We start from the raw sequence: 15,689 nt of genomic DNA, 5'->3' as shown, positions 1-15,689 counted from the left end.
ATTCTGTAAGATTGGTAGGTAATGAAAAAACCTACTATACATGAGCAGAAGATGCTACTTTCTTACGCAAGTCAGGCTCACATAATCATATATGTTCAAGTGCATATATATGTGTGATATTCATTACAGTGTAGTGTACCATCTTTGCTGTCTTTCTTAGCGCTCTCACTTTGAAATAACCTGTCTGTGTCTCGGAGGTGATAAAACAATACAAAACAAACTGAACAGGGCTAAGTATGGTCTGGTCACCTTGTAAATGTATTGGGTGGATATCCCTGTCTGTCCTCCATCATGATAGTTCATTGCTGCACTGATGAAAGCTTTCGTTTCTGAGTCGTGGAAAGCTACACTTCTTATTCTATTCTCGCCCTCGCGTTCTATTGCTTGTGTTGTTTCTTTTGTGAATTCTATTTACCTCTCTTTATGTAGTGAAGGCCTATGAAATTTCCACTATTATCTTCACTGGTTCTCCTCCTGTTCAGTATAATTTTTATTCTTTTCGATTTTTCTGGCAAAATGTAAGTCATCTAGCTGACTTGTCGTCATTTACCACTCTAGTTTGAACAGCAACATCATCACTATTTGAAGTAACAGACAAACAAACCAGCCAACTGATTATCACTCTGTTTGTTCCCACCAAGGTGGTAAACTGTACGAGCTGGAGCAACTGTTAGGTAAAATCCCTGTTCCCCCTGTTTGCCGACTGATGCATTTTGGGTGTTCTCTGACTAGCTAGAGCCCTCCAAGTGAGGGGAGAGAGAGACTTCCATCTCAGCATGTGATTAACATGTTGCTCCTTTGTGTCTATCAAAAGGATGACTCTCTTGCATCCCATATCATGTGTGTTTGTATGTGTGTGTGTGTGTGTGTGTTTTCGCTTGCTGCTCGGACCCTCTCCAGAAACTTGTTTCTTAAGAAAGCTGGTAGTGAAAAAAAGTTGTTTGTATTGCTTGTGGAATAGTTGCATCAACTTGGCCTTTTTGTTTCCTAAAGGTTAATGTATTATTTGTTTCAGTCTTATTTGTTTGTGGTCTGTTTCTGGGGTTTATTTTTTAAATTTGGTTTGTTCTGTTTGTTATTTACAGTCTATAGTGTTGTGCAATAGACTTGATAAAATTATGGAATTATTTTTTTTTAACTTTCCTGATTGGAAGTGTTTTTCCTTTTAAAATATTCATTTTAGCATCATGGTTTGTGTCATGTGTTGTTTTGTGTACTAATAATAGTCTTTTTGTTTGAAGGCTTACATTCACAGGAGGATAGTTCTTCTCATTTTCCCTTTCCCCTTTCTCTCTTCTCCCCTTCTCTTCCACCTTTCTCTCTTTTAACATTGTCTTTTATGCTGTTCATTCTCTTTCTCTTCTCGCCTTTCCTTTTTCATTTTCTTTCTCTTTTCCCCATGTGCTTACCTTCCCTTGTTTTTCTATTTTTGTCTTCTCATACTGTGCTGTCAGCTGAGACTTTTTACATCTTCTGTGCCACTCTGTCTTCTTCTTACAGGACCATGTATTTGCAAAAACGCTCCTCCCAGAGAATATGAATTTGCTAAGTGGTTTCAAATGTGTAATGAATTCGACATTTCCAAGTGGCAACCAGAATTTTCTTTATCAGAAGACGATTGTCACATCGTAACCTCATAACCACTGACATTTCGTTCCGCTCATTTGAATTTCAGAGTCTAGTTCTAAGTCATCAGGTATTTGTCTTCACATAAATGTTTACCAAGTACTCGGCCTCATGCATGAGGGCCCCAGCTTCTGCTTACTACTCTACTGCTCCCACTATGCCCAGGAGACTTTCACACCATTGATGATATCGATTTTTACACAAATTACTCATAATCAAAATTTGTATTATCTTAATACCATATAATGTCATTTCTCTATCATTTTTTTTTTCAGCATTCATATAAATATTAGACACTAACTGCATGAAGACTTCACAAATATATGGCCTTAGCAAGGTACAACTGCTTCTATTTTCCGCGAAGCATTCAAGTTAACGTGTTTCCTTGGATTAGTGAGACAGGGAGAATGTAATATTGTAACACGATTTTCTGTCTAAGGAATTTCGTTTATGTCAGCTGGGGCTCGAATGCGTGATCCAGTGAACAGGAGAGATAATCTGGCATGGAGCATTCTTAGATTTTAATGGATAAAATTTAATGTCTATGGTTCACAATTTTAGGAATATTCTCGGGATATTCTTGAAAGTGTTTGCCATTCACTTGGTCTCCAGGACTTCATGTAGAACTAGGAAATTTACGCAGACAGGATATGCAAATGTAGTGGCATGCTCTTAACTGGCTACAACACTGCATGTTCCTGGATGACTGATATGGTAACCTAGAAAGAGCTGATCAATGGATAGAGTTATTTTGTATGCAAGTGAGTCCTCATTCTGAAGGGATGAATGACTATCAAATGTGAATTTGGCTTCTTACGTTAAGATGTAACTGGCCTCTAGATTGGCTTTTAATGCATCAGAAAGAAAAGTATGGCGACCATTTTTCTAAATGTCATTACAGAGCACTTGGTTATGTACCATGTACATCTGCTGTTTTTATGCATAATGTTCTGGCCACATTATCATCTCATGCTCATTGGGACTAGACATGTAGTCATTACTGACCCATCTGGTTTCTTTTCTCCTTACCACTTTGGTTATTTCGCTATTGATCAATTGCCATTTTTAACAAAAATTATTTCCTCAGTTAATTTGTTTTTCAGTGAACATTTCACTGGCTTCATGTTTATATATATCTGCTTCCATTTATGAATTCAACTGTTGTTTGTCTTATATACCTGTTATGTGGTTATGTTTTTTTTCGATCTGTGGTTTATGAGTTTTACTCAGTGACCTCCTGTCTAGCTAACACGCTTGGCTTTGTTATGAGATGCCTTGAAGTGAATGTCCCTGGTGGTTTGGAGACACACTTGCTAATCTCTCTTTTCTCTGAGGAACCTTCAGACTTTCTCAGTAACCTATGTGGGACAAGGGATAGCATGATGGTTGGGTTTGATGTGGGAGGGGTTTTGAAATAATGTCGTGGGTTTACTCACGTTTGTGTGGTTATGTGTCTGTATCTATTACTATGTTTCTGTGTGTGCATGTATATGTCTGAAAGAGAGGAGGGAATAACTTTTTGTGAATGTATGTGTGTGTGTATGTTGGGAGAGGGGTAGGGGGGGGGGGGGGGGGGGGGGGGGGGGGTAGGTGTGGGTTTAGGATGCAAACAGGGAGAAAAGGCATGATATCAAGAGAAATGCTTGTGGATAAATACTGGCAACTGTGTTTGCTTCTTCGGCATGTGTTATTTCAGCTATATCAACGACTGATACTAAAAGATCATGACTAAGCTCTCTAACTGTGTGTTTTTTTAACTGTGTATTTTCTCAGAGATGTCTACTTTTAAGTCACTGAAATTTTATATGGAAAACAGTATCATAAAGAATAGTATTAACAGAGCGTCAAGAACGCGTCTGTAGTATTTAAGGGATATTTTTAAAAATTACGTCTGCTAAAGCTCTTTCCTATTTCTAGAGCTCCTTCATTTTTCAGACTCTGTCGCAAAAGATGGCACTTTCATTCGGTATTGAAAGAGCAAAGAGAAAGCATTTCTTGTAGGATTCTGTTAATGTTTAGAACAGTTTTTCTGAAATATTTAAAGGGACTGTAGCTGCTGAAATTACAACATTCAGAGTATGGTGATCATAAGTCATGAGAGACAAGCTAATATTTTAAGAACTCTCTCAATAGAATGTAATAGCTCAGTTGTGCAAGATCAGTTTACTGGCATCTGTGATGTAGTAATTAAATGCTTGGCTGTTGTATGCAGAAGATCCGCGTTCGATTCCCGTCTGGGGAGAATTTTTATGAATTATCTTGGTCATTCTGCTGGGATGCCATTTCCCTCTTTGCCCGGGTTAGCCCTGACAGGCATGGTCAAAGGCCACCTCTAAAATTGTCTAAATTGTGTCGAAAAGGGTGTAAAAACACCTTTTTTTTTTTTAATTGAGCTGTCTTCCAGCCTGTTGAAAAAGACTTTTTTTTTCATCTCCCTAAAAGCACCTTGCTTTTTTCCTTCTCATCAAATAAAGTGTATAAAGTAGCTTCCCCATCTTATTTTATATTTCAAGATGTGCTTGCATTTTCTTTTCTTTTTAGGTGTAATTATTTTGTCAGTTTTTTAAGTACCATATAATCTTTATTTTTTAAAGAATTTATTATTTTGGATGCATCATGTAATTTTTTTCCTCTGTACCTGTTCAAGTTTATTACATGTTCTGTGAAATAGTAGCCTACCATAACATCCCAAACTTTGTTTGCCCTGGCTTTAATAAGTTTTGAGCCAACCTTTATTTGATTAAGTAAATGTCACATGTGGGAAAGCAGTGCTCCTTTGAAATATGGAAAAGAAATAAAGGTAACCTTTTAGGGCTGCAAACCCATGCTTATAGTTGAAGGATCTTGATAAAGAAGTTGGAGATGGCGGTAGCAGCTATTATAAAGCACCTACAGCTATTGTATGGGAATGGGCACTATAGAAATTATCTGCATCATATTGTTATTATCGTTGTTGCTTCTTATAAACTTCAAAGCAAGGTCAAGCTCAGTTAGGCCTCAGGTTTTTGTGTGGTAGGCACAGAAAACTGTTAATATCAAAGGGTTCAGCTGTAGACCCATGGTGTCATGCTAAGCCTTTATCCCTTTGAAAATTGTCTGCCTTTTTTGGATTCTAACGTGGAATGAGTTCACTGCATGACTCTTGACTAAAATAGATTGTGTCATGTACACTGTTCATGATTATCACAGAGGTTATGGGGACTTGAGGACATATGCAACAGTCATTTATGTAGAAACGTCATTGCTGGAGTAGACTATACCTAATAATTGCATATATTTGTATGTTCATCAGATAAATTTTCATCTGTTCTTTTTTTTTTAAGTATGATTTTTGCCCCTGGAGTAACATAAAAGTTTAACAACTGGGTCTAACTTATAATATTGTTTTAATTTTAATAGAAAATTTTTCTCAAGGTTTTAGAATAAATATAGTCCATATACTGCTGCCTGCTAATCAAATTATAAAATGTTTAACCTGTTTGATTAGCAGTGGTGTTGTATATTTTAAAGGTATGAGGGTATGGATTTTTAATTGCTAGTGGGTCTACATTGTGATGATATGGTTTAAGTTTTGAAAGATGTCAATGTGGGAGGCACAAATGACTTCAGATTTCTGCCTATCTTTAAGTGTGGTACTCTGAAAATTTGATATTTATGTGTTTCACAGAGGATATTGAGAGGATCCCGTGAGAGGTTCTTCTGTTTTTTATATGCCTGTTTTATGTGATGTTGTCTTTTTGTTCTTCAATTTCTATGAAGCAATTCTTAAGCTCTTCACTTTGCGCACAGCAGATTGGAGTTCAATTTCCACATGGCTAAGATATATAGTCTCCCACTGGATCCTAACAGGCAGGGTCACAGCCCAGAAGCCCGCCTTCCAAATAATTTTTAATGTGTTTATTGAGATGTTGAACATGCAGTCTCTATATTCTCTGTCCGAGGGTTTAAGGACCATCGTCTTTTTTATGTATTTCTCACCCAGTTTAGACCTCAGTTTTAGAGCATGGTGTGCTGTCTTCCCTATGCCATAGCTTGGATCAGTACGAAGCCTCTGTTGATCCGGGCTCAAGAGGAGGCTGAAGACAAACCATTTTATTTGCAACTTTCACTTAAGGGCAAAATTACTTACTGAGAGACTTCAAAGTTGTCATTTTACCTGATTCTTTTCAAAAGAGAAAAATTTGATGCCACTGTTGATGTTACAGGTATTCTCCAGCACCATAAGATATCAATGCTCTGGTACAAAAACAATTGAATAAGTAAATGCAAATCTGTCAAAGAGCCATTCTTCCTCCTTTTTTTAGCTAGTAATTGGATGGTTATCCCTTGTCAGTACTAGATACTGATTGTGACTGGGACTGCTGTCATGGTAGGATTAGTGCTGTGAGCGTTTTGTGCATACAACATTCCTTGACAATGAGAACAAAGATGTTTTTGTGTTTAAAGTCATTCCTGAATTATAATGATCATGTTTTTAAATGTTGGATAATACAGATTCTTTTGTTCCTTGTTTAACTTAATGTGCATCCCTCCACCACCATCACCACTCCATTCTTTGCTTTAAAATTGTATCGGTTGTGTATTCAGTGTCTACTTCCCAATTGGCTATAAACTATCTGATGAGTTCTGAAGTTTTCATTAGAGTATTAGAGGCACCCCTTGAAATAGCTATCAAATGTCTTTTCTTGCCTGCTCTGTCTTATGTGAGATGACATGTAAGTTTGTAACATTTTGTCAAAGCGTGTGGCTGACACCCAGTTTGTTTGTCTGCAGACCGCGAGGGTCTCCTGCCCCAGAAGATGGAGGAGATGGCCCACCAGGCAGCCAGTGAGGTGTACAGTAAGGAGAACACTGGAGCCTACGAGAGTCTCAGGTAACGCACGCTTCACGGGAAGGTTGGCTGTTTCTAATTTTATGGGTAGCTAGTCTGCACAGATTTTGTAAAGATTGGTGTTAGTTCAATCTCATCTAATCCAATTTGCTTATTTGCAAACCAGTTTGCTTTTCTGAGTCAAATTAAATGAATGCTATTCCCATTGTCTTCAAGGTTTCTTTCATGAGAAAGGACTGGTTGACTTTTTTTCAAACCTGAGAAAGTTTGGGACTGTTTATTTTGTCCTCTTTAGGAAAGGGAGTGATGTCTATGGGACACCTCAAACTCTTTGTCATAATTCTTTTTAACTAAGAAATGTGTTACCTAAACAATTGATGCTTTTAGTTATCATTCTATGAAAATAATAGGGCTGATGATACATGTCGTAATGTGGGAAAGTTTTTTTTAAAACATTACAAGAGCTCTGTAGTTAACAGCTAATGTCTGAAAACTTTGGGTATTCTCTATGGTCATCAGTGTCATTGTTGCAACTTTGTACACAGAACTGTAACTCAAATATTGGCGAAAAAAATATTTATAATTAAATAGATTCTGCTTCCATTTCACTATGAAAATAAGGTTGCATGAGGTTGATGTTAATGCAAAACAATTTTCATACAAGAATGTTGCTATTATCTTTATCACTTCTGCCTTTGTAAGCATGCTTACGAGCTTAACTTCATCTCTAACTCAAGAACAGAGCAATCCAGCAATGTGGCTATGATTTTTATAGTTAACAGCTATTTTGTTTTGTGTGATTGTTATGATGTTTTGGTAATATGAACATCATAACAGTGGTCCTTAAAAATGTCCTTGCTTTGTTTCTTTCTGTGAGCAGACCTATTTAACAAATTCAATTTGTGGGTGGTTGACGGATGATCTGATGTGGTCTGCTCCTTCTTTCTTATCAAACAGCTGTTGTCCTTATCTCTCCTCCTTTTTATGTGTTTGTTACTCTCTTGTTACACCTCTAATCTTCCGTACTTATATGACCTAATTGTGTTGCAAGTGTGATACAACTTTTGCTAAGACTATAAAAAGTTCACTTTCAATGTTCTGTAATCTATCTCAAATACCAAACGCTGTATGTTTTTGTTCACAGGCTGTCATTTGGCACTGTTGTGGGCACCATGAACAAACTGGCTAACGCCATGGAGAATGGCGAGTACGACTTTGATGGAACGCACGACAAAAAGGTTGGATATTGTTCATCTCTTTCTTCTTTTTCTGCGTACCCTTGTTAGAGCTCAAGGGTTAACTGACTGTAAGATTTTCATCTCACTGTGCAGCTGATTTTTATGTACATGGCTGTTTTATCTTCATAGAATGTAGAATCATCCCTTGTCTGAGGGGGCAGTCACGTGCTGTTTTCAAAAGTACTCTTAATATTTAAACTGACGAGAGTGGCTTCACTTTTTGGTAAGAATTGATTTTTAAATTTGGCTATAATGCAGTCCAAAGGGCCAACCCTTTTCAATTTTATAACCGCCAAGGCATCTTTGACATGTGGAAATCCCACATAGGACTTCTGAAATTTTCTTTTCACTCAAAAGACTAGGTGCTTCCTAGCTTTCTATCTACCCTAGGGTCATGAAGTATAGAAGCAATGAGAAAAAAATAGATGCTGATGGGGATCGAACTCTAGACCTCTGGTCTAACGGGTGAACAACATACCCATTGAGCTGCTGAGCCCCCTATCTCATTCCTAAAGCTGGTTTACAGTTCATACAGAACTTAATTTTTTGCTACGTTTGCTTCTGCTTTCTATAACATGATATTTTCCTGTTGTTTGAACCATAACTTTTACCTCACCAAAGTTACTACGAGTGCCTTGCACATTGAAAGCATTTTCAACTGGGTTTGACTTTTTTTTTATATAGGGGACCTTCAAGGTCAATGGGGGCTGAAACTTTTGATGTTACACCAACATGCCCATTGCGCAAAGACAGTAGCCTAAAACTGGGATGTCTACATTTGTACATATGGATACCTTTCTGATACGTAGGTATACCCAAAAAGTGGCATTCATCAGTAGTGTAAGCCAATTAATCCCAAATTATGATACCATGAAGTTATTAAGTATTTGAAAAAAAGGCTTTCTTTGTGAGCCTTCAAATTCATTACTTCTGTGGTCTCTGCTGCTCTTTGGAGGTAAGAATGACTCTTGTCTGAGGGTACTGATTGGGTTCATTACTGTTACAATTTTTCGGAGACTGTCTCTTTCACTTTGCAATTGTAGCAGGTATACATGCTGTGTGAACCTGATCTCAATACTAATGCTGAAAATTATTCAAAACGAGGGATAACTGGGTGGTTGGAGAGGGCCTCTGGTAGGTTCTTCCTCATTTCTTTCCTTCTGGTGTTTCTGTCTATCTGTCCTGCCTTTTCCAGCATTAAGTTACCATTACTGTGCCAATGTATTTTCTTTTATTCAAACGAATGGGGGGGGATAAAAAGAAAAATCAGTGTCATGTTTGTTGTTATCGATCCAGCAGTGTCATGTTTAAGTATGTTATTCTGATAATGTTTGTGAAGTGAAGAAAATGTGTATGATATTGCTGTGTGGTTGGTTAGTGTCAGTCATGGTGTGGTCTGTACCTACTGTACCATGTTTGTGTTACTGTTGTCCTTATCATTTTCTGGAAAGAATGTGGCTGTTTCTGACCTGATTTGCTTTAAATTTACTTGTTTACTGGGCAATGGGTGATTGGTGTGTGCTCTGGTGTGGTTTGCTCCTTCTTTTCTATCAAATATACATAGTCTTTATCTATCTTTTTTTTTCGTATATGTTATTCTATTCTCTAATAATAATTCTAATCTTCGGCACTTATATGACCTAATTGTGTTGCTAGTGCCTTAAAACTCTTACTAAAACTTGAATATAAAACTTAAGGGTATTGGGCACCAACAACTCATGAAATTGTTTTGTGGTCAGAAACAAGCACCAGTGAAGCAGAGGGCGGCGGCTGTGAAGGCTCAGTCTGCTGACATTGAAGTGGTCAAGTCCAAGGTGGACCTCAAGGAGGAGGAGGTGAAGGAATTGAAGAAACAACTGAAACTGAAGGTAAGATCTTGTCTCTACTGCTAGTTTCTTTCCACAAATCATTGTTACTAAGCACTCTTTGTTAGTGCTGGGCGGTTCCGGCGAAATTGAGTTCTGGTACTTTGCCGGCACTGGGTGTCGAGTACTGCCAGTACCAGTACTGAGAATAGATGTCAGAAGCTCTGCACGTCTAGTGTTTTGACTGCTGCATTTTTTTCATCAGTCTCCCACCCCCAGCCTATCAGATTACATGATAATTTTCTTAAATTTTCAAAGGGGGGACAAGGGCGCCAAAAGCTGACAAACACGATGTATGTTAGACAAGCCAGGACACAGAATCCCTTTGAAATTTTCTGGTGCACGGGATTAAACTTTAGGAGCAATTTTTTTTAAAAATAAACATCGCAGCTAATATCTGGTTCCGTTTTCGGAATCAGCCTATTAAAATAAGCAAAGTTGTTTTCGGGCACCTGATTTGATGCAATATCTAAGTTTTAACAAACATAATTTTATTTTTAACTGGTTATTAATTTTGATCTTGGTGTCATGTATCAAGCAAGATCACTTTGTGCTTTGTGCTGTACGTCTTACGTCACAGCTTCTGCACACTGCACTGTAACTGCAGCTTTAGTTCCAAGGGCACCACTTGGTGTCGGCACCCTCCCAGTACCGGTACTGGGGGCCTAGTGCCCTTACTGACACCGGTAACAGTAGTACCAGGAGTTCCGATACTTGATCCAGTTCCCGCCCAGCTCAATTATATGTTGTACAGTCAAACACATCCAAGATGGCCATCCGTCATCGAAGGGAAAATGGTCTTCTGAAATCGACTGTCCTCTTGGACAGTGTCATCATAATAGGAAAAAGACTCCTGTGGGAAGTGATCATTTGTACTGGTGATTGATTGTCATAGACAGCGGGTCGTCAGATCAAGTTCGACTATATGTGTGTAATCTGTTATAGATGATTATTACTACTTTTATTTCGATGTATGTCTCCTATAGTTGTTTAAGGCACGTTCTGTAACTTAAATTTAGCAAGAACTCGTTGTGTGCTATTAGTTATAGCATCTGCCTCAGTAGGGCATGACCACTGTAATTGGGGGCTAGGGGACCTCAAAAGTTCAGTGGGGTGCGTAATACGCTCATTGAACATCAGTGTACCAATTTGTCGTCTAATGCTCTTTACTTATTGGCCGTATGCATTGTCTTATACAGCAAGATGAGATGAGTGAGCAGCAGATCCGTGTCGGGCTGGTGGAGAAGAAGCTTGAGAACAAGAACCGAGAGTCTGAGGATGAGGTTGCCAAAATACAACGCAAGCTTGATGACAGCGTTCTCCAGCTTAAAAAGAAAGAGAAGTAAGTGAAAGGCTTCGCGGCAGAGCCAGCAAAATGAAAAATTCTAAATGTAAAAAAATGTATTAAATAGTACTCCTTCAGTCAGTGCAGTTGTAACATGATTTAAATTTCTGACCTGACAGAGGTGGGTGGAGACAATTGGTGACAGAAAATGAATTCTCAGGGTGCTGCTTGAAGCAAGGGGGAGGACAAGTCACATACGTTTTTCTATTTTAGCCAATACATATTTTCCCATGGAGCCGTTGCCACGTAGATTGTAAATTGAAAGAGCATCAAGAAGGTATGTTCATGTAGAAGCTTCTGGATTTTTTTCAGGACTGCAGCCACTTGGCTTTCAGAAAGTCAGTACACTATAAATTGTGATAGGATTGATTAAATTAAGTTTATTTTGAAGTCTTCTAGGTTTCAGGATGTAAAAAGTGCTATTTTTGCCTTTTGTAACATTTTTGTTTTATGTTGTCTCTCAAGAACTGATACTTATATCACATTGTATTTAGTGTGTTTCCTCATGCTGGAAAATTCAAAACTGAAAAGGATACATTTATCAGGTGTCTTGAAAACCCTTTCGTTATGGTTAGTATGTTAGCTCATCCAAAACTGTGAACTGTATGATCGTTGCTTGTAAATTCCAAAACTGGCCGGGAAAAACCCTATCAAAGTTTGGAAAACATTTTAGTAAAGGGCATATGGTCGCTTTTAAGCACAAGGGGGCTATCCCGAAAAATCCTGTTTTGAGAAAATCGAAGGTAAAGTTTTTGCCCCTTGCTCAGTTTCTTTAAAAGACAAGGAGAGTTTTCTGTATAATCAAACAAATATACGCACCAATGAAACCAAACTTCTCCTATAGGTAGCGCAATATCCACTTTTGGTGTAGGTCAAGATTTTTAGAAACCCCCAAAATCTGGGTTAGCCCGTTTGTCCTTAAAAGCAACCATATATTTAGATTAGTAGACTGTATGATCATGGCTCGAACATTTAGAGAGATGTTAGATTATTTTGGTGCCACTCTCTGATCTGAAATTCAAGATGATGAAGTTTCTATGGCAACCACAAGACTGATTATTTTGTAATTTAGTGAATGTTCCTTTATCTTTCAGTAGGTACGAGAAACTAAAAGTTGCTGTATGCCAAATGTATCTGTTCCATATAAAATACAGTAGTCTCCGCCTAAATGCACAGTGCTCGGGAGGGCTCCTTAGCGTGTGTTTATACGGAGCGTGCGTTTACATGAACCTTTGCAAGGGGAGGAAGTGACGCAGTCATCTCAATTCCTTATTACTGTAGTGATCTCCCTTGGAGGAGGGGTCATTTTGGCAGATAATGTGACGACACGTGACTGTTTGGAAGGGGGGGGGGGGGGGGGAGAAAGACAAACTCAATATAATGAATATGCACTATAAACGTCGGGAACAGATAGATCTAGCCTAAGAGGAAACTGTTGAAGATAGTCATAGTCATAGAGACGACGGACCAGCCACGTGACTTTCCAAGCGATCACCCCCGACCGTAAATTTATGCAGAATCATCCTCGAGAAACATTTCCTCTTGTGATTCGTTGAACAAGTACGTTATAAGTTCTTCGAGTGCAGCTTATTAGGCCTACTTGGCTAATCTTTAATCCTGTAGAGGCCTGTCTAGTGTTTTACGGCAATCATGTGCGTTGCGCATCAGGCCTAGATTCTAGATCTAGATCTAACTAAACATTACACGCAGTCACTCAAACTCAAACACCAGTCAAAAACCTTCTCTCAAAGATTCATTTCCAGTAACCAATCAAAAAACATTTCAGTCCCCCCAATCCCATCTCCCCCCTCAACATTTAACCGACCGGCCCTAGACCGAGACCTAGGCCTATGTGTCAGTGGAAAGAAGGGTGTGTGTAAACGCTGTCCATCACTCTCTCCGCACGGCGTGAGGGGCACTCTCACCAAATATCCGGTTTTCTAGTAAATTCTAGGCCTGACTTATGCAGGCTGTGCAGGTTGTAGTGAAAATTTACCCTTGCCAAGCTTAACTTGTCGGCGTGTTTCGCGGATCGGAGCGTGCGTTTAGAGGGAGTGACCGTGTGTTTGTACGTCTAAATTATATAGTAAAAAAAACCGTCAGATGACGAAAGCGTGCGTTTGAGCGGAGCGTGCTTTTGTATGGCGTGCGTTTAGGCGGAGACTACTGTACCTTAATCTCCTTAGAATTTTGGTACTATTCTTTAACCTCTCAATCAATTTTTAAGAAAATGGTAGCTGTTTAAAATTTGATCAAATTTATTAACACATTACACCCAAAGGGCCTGGACGGGAAGTCCATTGTTAGATCCTAAGTAAGGGGAAGGAACCCACCTCCTGTGAATACAAGCCTTTAAAAAAACACTTTTTAAAAATACTAAACAAATTCCCAAAATCCTGAAAAAATAAAAGTTAAAACGAATAATGGATGTAGTTTCAGAAAAATATAACTTTATGTATATGCAAACTGTTGGAAATGTTCTAACTTTAGTTCAATCGGGGTGTCTGACCCGTCACTCTCACTCTCAGCCTCGCGGTCGGGCCCTAGATCTAAATTCTAGATTTTCTACGTCTCATCAATCTGAATCGCCCCAAACTCTTGCTACATCGTTTTCATCATCTGCTTATTTTTGCTCAATTCCATCATTTCCTTTTTCGAACTCAATTGTGTTGCTTTCAACAAGTCGAAACACCTACGAAGTGTCGGTAACGCAATCGCACTTCTATCGGCTCTAGTACTAAAACTACTGGCCTGAAAAATTTCGTTTCGGTATCAAACGAAAGAAGAAACTTTTTGCAATAACTATGCAAATCAAAATCTCAGCCCCAGAGTCTCTTCAAGGCGAGACTTCGTTTCCAAAGACGCTAAGTCTGCACAGGCGAGTCAGGGTGGAGCACGTAAGGGAATTCCCGGGCGGTCGCGGGCGAGTTAGGGTGTAATGTGTTAAAGTCGCTCACTAGCTGCAACCCCATGTTTGACAGATAATAAAAGAGTACTAAGTGCACTAAACATCTCCACATTAACACAGTACAATCACTATAACATAAATATGGAGCCTAATTTTTTCCAAGAATGTAATATCATTACAAATCAGTATTTTATCGCCTCAAACATGATGATCTGTCATTATCCGACAAAAACACAGAGCACTGTCCCAGCCAGCGCCCCACCGACCCCCACGGCGAGCGAGTCAGCTCTGTACTGAGTGCTTCCCGCATGGGGGGTCACATGCTTTCCGAGTTTCGCGGAAGGATTGATGCAAAATAATTCCAAGCCGATTACTTTGTTCTAATTGAATCTAATCGAGAAGTTGACTTTTCGTCTACCAGAGAACGTTTTGCTGTGCGTACGATAGAAAAAGAACTGATCTTTCTATTGGTACCTTTTTTGAGCTGGATATTTCGTGTAAAACATGATCTTTGAAAACTTTGACGGTATTTTTTAAGGCTTTCTATTTAAACATCAACGGCCAAAAATATACCACGGGAAAGCCCTCCAAAGCTCTACAGTTCTCAGCCAATGAAAGATGGTATTTAATCGTCAATCTTTCTGTGAAGCATTTGAATGTACGCATGTCAATTTTTTTAACCGGCCGACCACGCGTTCCGACCTCGGGGGGCTTCGTTTTCCTCGGCGATTTTCCAGCTCCTAATAATCGGACATATAGACAACTTACACCATTGAAACAAGAAAAAGCTGAACTTTTACAAGGTGTACAGCATTTGGTGTTTTATAGCGAAAGAGCAAATAAATAGCGATCTGAATTACCCCGATTTCATCGATACCACACACTCAGAAGGCCGCGAGTGCCCGTGAGGCTGTGTTTACGCTACCTACTTTAAGTCCAATGCCGATAGCTTTTTGGAATGAAAGCTGTTCATAAATTAAGAAATGAACTTTTGATGCTGATGTCAAATTGGAGTCTTTTGGTGATGATAAAGAGTAGTAAGTTTAGTGTGCATTCTAAGCTGCTTTTTTATATGATAAAATTAATTGAAAAGATCATGCCCCTTAAATAATTTAATTTTGACATCTAACTAAATTTTATTTTGATGTTTACAGGGAATTTGAGGAGACTTACGATGCTCTACAGAGCGACATTGACAGCCTGGAGCAGGAGAAGACGGAGCTGAAAGAGAGGCTGCGGGTGTTGTCTAAGAACACTCTCCTGCAGAACATGTCGAGGCAGTCCTCAGGGCAGGGAGGTATGCCATTTGCTTAGTGGAATTTGTCATGTTTTTTGTCTTCGTTCAGATGGTCAAAGAAATACATAAACCCTTTTTTTAAAACCCTATCCTGCTGGTAACCGCTGATACTGTATTTTCCTATACCACTTGTAACCGCTGGTCAACTTTATTGTTTAATTGCCAGTACTAGAAACAGGGGATGTAACTCCAGATGGCTCTGTTGCGAGCAGAAAGTATCAATAATGTCATAAGAGCAGTTCTACACCAAAAGTTTGGAATTTTTCTAGTTCTTTTTAAAGAATGAGTGACTTGGTGGGTGCTCTGGTGTGGTTTGCTCCTTTTTTCCTGTCGAACATATATTGTCCTTGTCTCTCCTCCTTGTTTGTGTTTACTACTGTCTTGTAACACTTTTAATCTTCGTCACTTATATGACCGTAATGTTTTTCAAGTATTGTAAAACTTGTCTAAAACTTAAAACTAAGATTCTAGTCTATCAACCTATCATGTTGAATTTATTATTTCTAATGAAAATTTTAAAGCAATGCCTGAAATTATATTTTCCATTTTCATAATCAGTAATGTCGTTTATTTATAAGT

At 38.7% G+C, this 15,689-nt stretch overlaps 1 protein-coding gene across 5 annotated transcripts in view; it reads left to right on the top strand.

Annotated features, from left to right (window-relative positions):
• Positions 1–15,689, top strand: part of LOC101847462 (dynactin subunit 1) — a 57,058-nt gene that overhangs the window by 29,420 nt on the left and 11,949 nt on the right. For 2 of the 5 annotated variants that reach the window (XM_013082664.2, XM_013082661.2), the window contains exons 25-31: positions 642–674; positions 1,676–1,696; positions 6,400–6,499; positions 7,602–7,695; positions 9,435–9,563; positions 10,760–10,902; positions 14,968–15,110. In XM_013082664.2, coding sequence (XP_012938118.1) covers positions 642–674; positions 1,676–1,696; positions 6,400–6,499; positions 7,602–7,695; positions 9,435–9,563; positions 10,760–10,902; positions 14,968–15,110 — 663 coding nt within the window. The remainder of the gene's footprint in view (positions 1–641; positions 675–1,675; positions 1,697–6,399; positions 6,500–7,601; positions 7,696–9,434; positions 9,564–10,759; positions 10,903–14,967; positions 15,111–15,689) is intronic. The other 3 variants (XM_005089778.3, XM_005089780.3, XM_013082682.2) reach the window with 3 other exon arrangements.

Source organism: Aplysia californica, unplaced genomic scaffold (genome assembly GCF_000002075.1).
Source record: "Aplysia californica isolate F4 #8 unplaced genomic scaffold, AplCal3.0 scaffold00009, whole genome shotgun sequence".
Taxonomy (NCBI): Eukaryota; Metazoa; Mollusca; class Gastropoda; order Aplysiida; family Aplysiidae; genus Aplysia; species Aplysia californica.
Note: the sequence above shows the minus strand (reverse complement) of the source record. Positions and strands in the feature narration are given on the sequence as shown.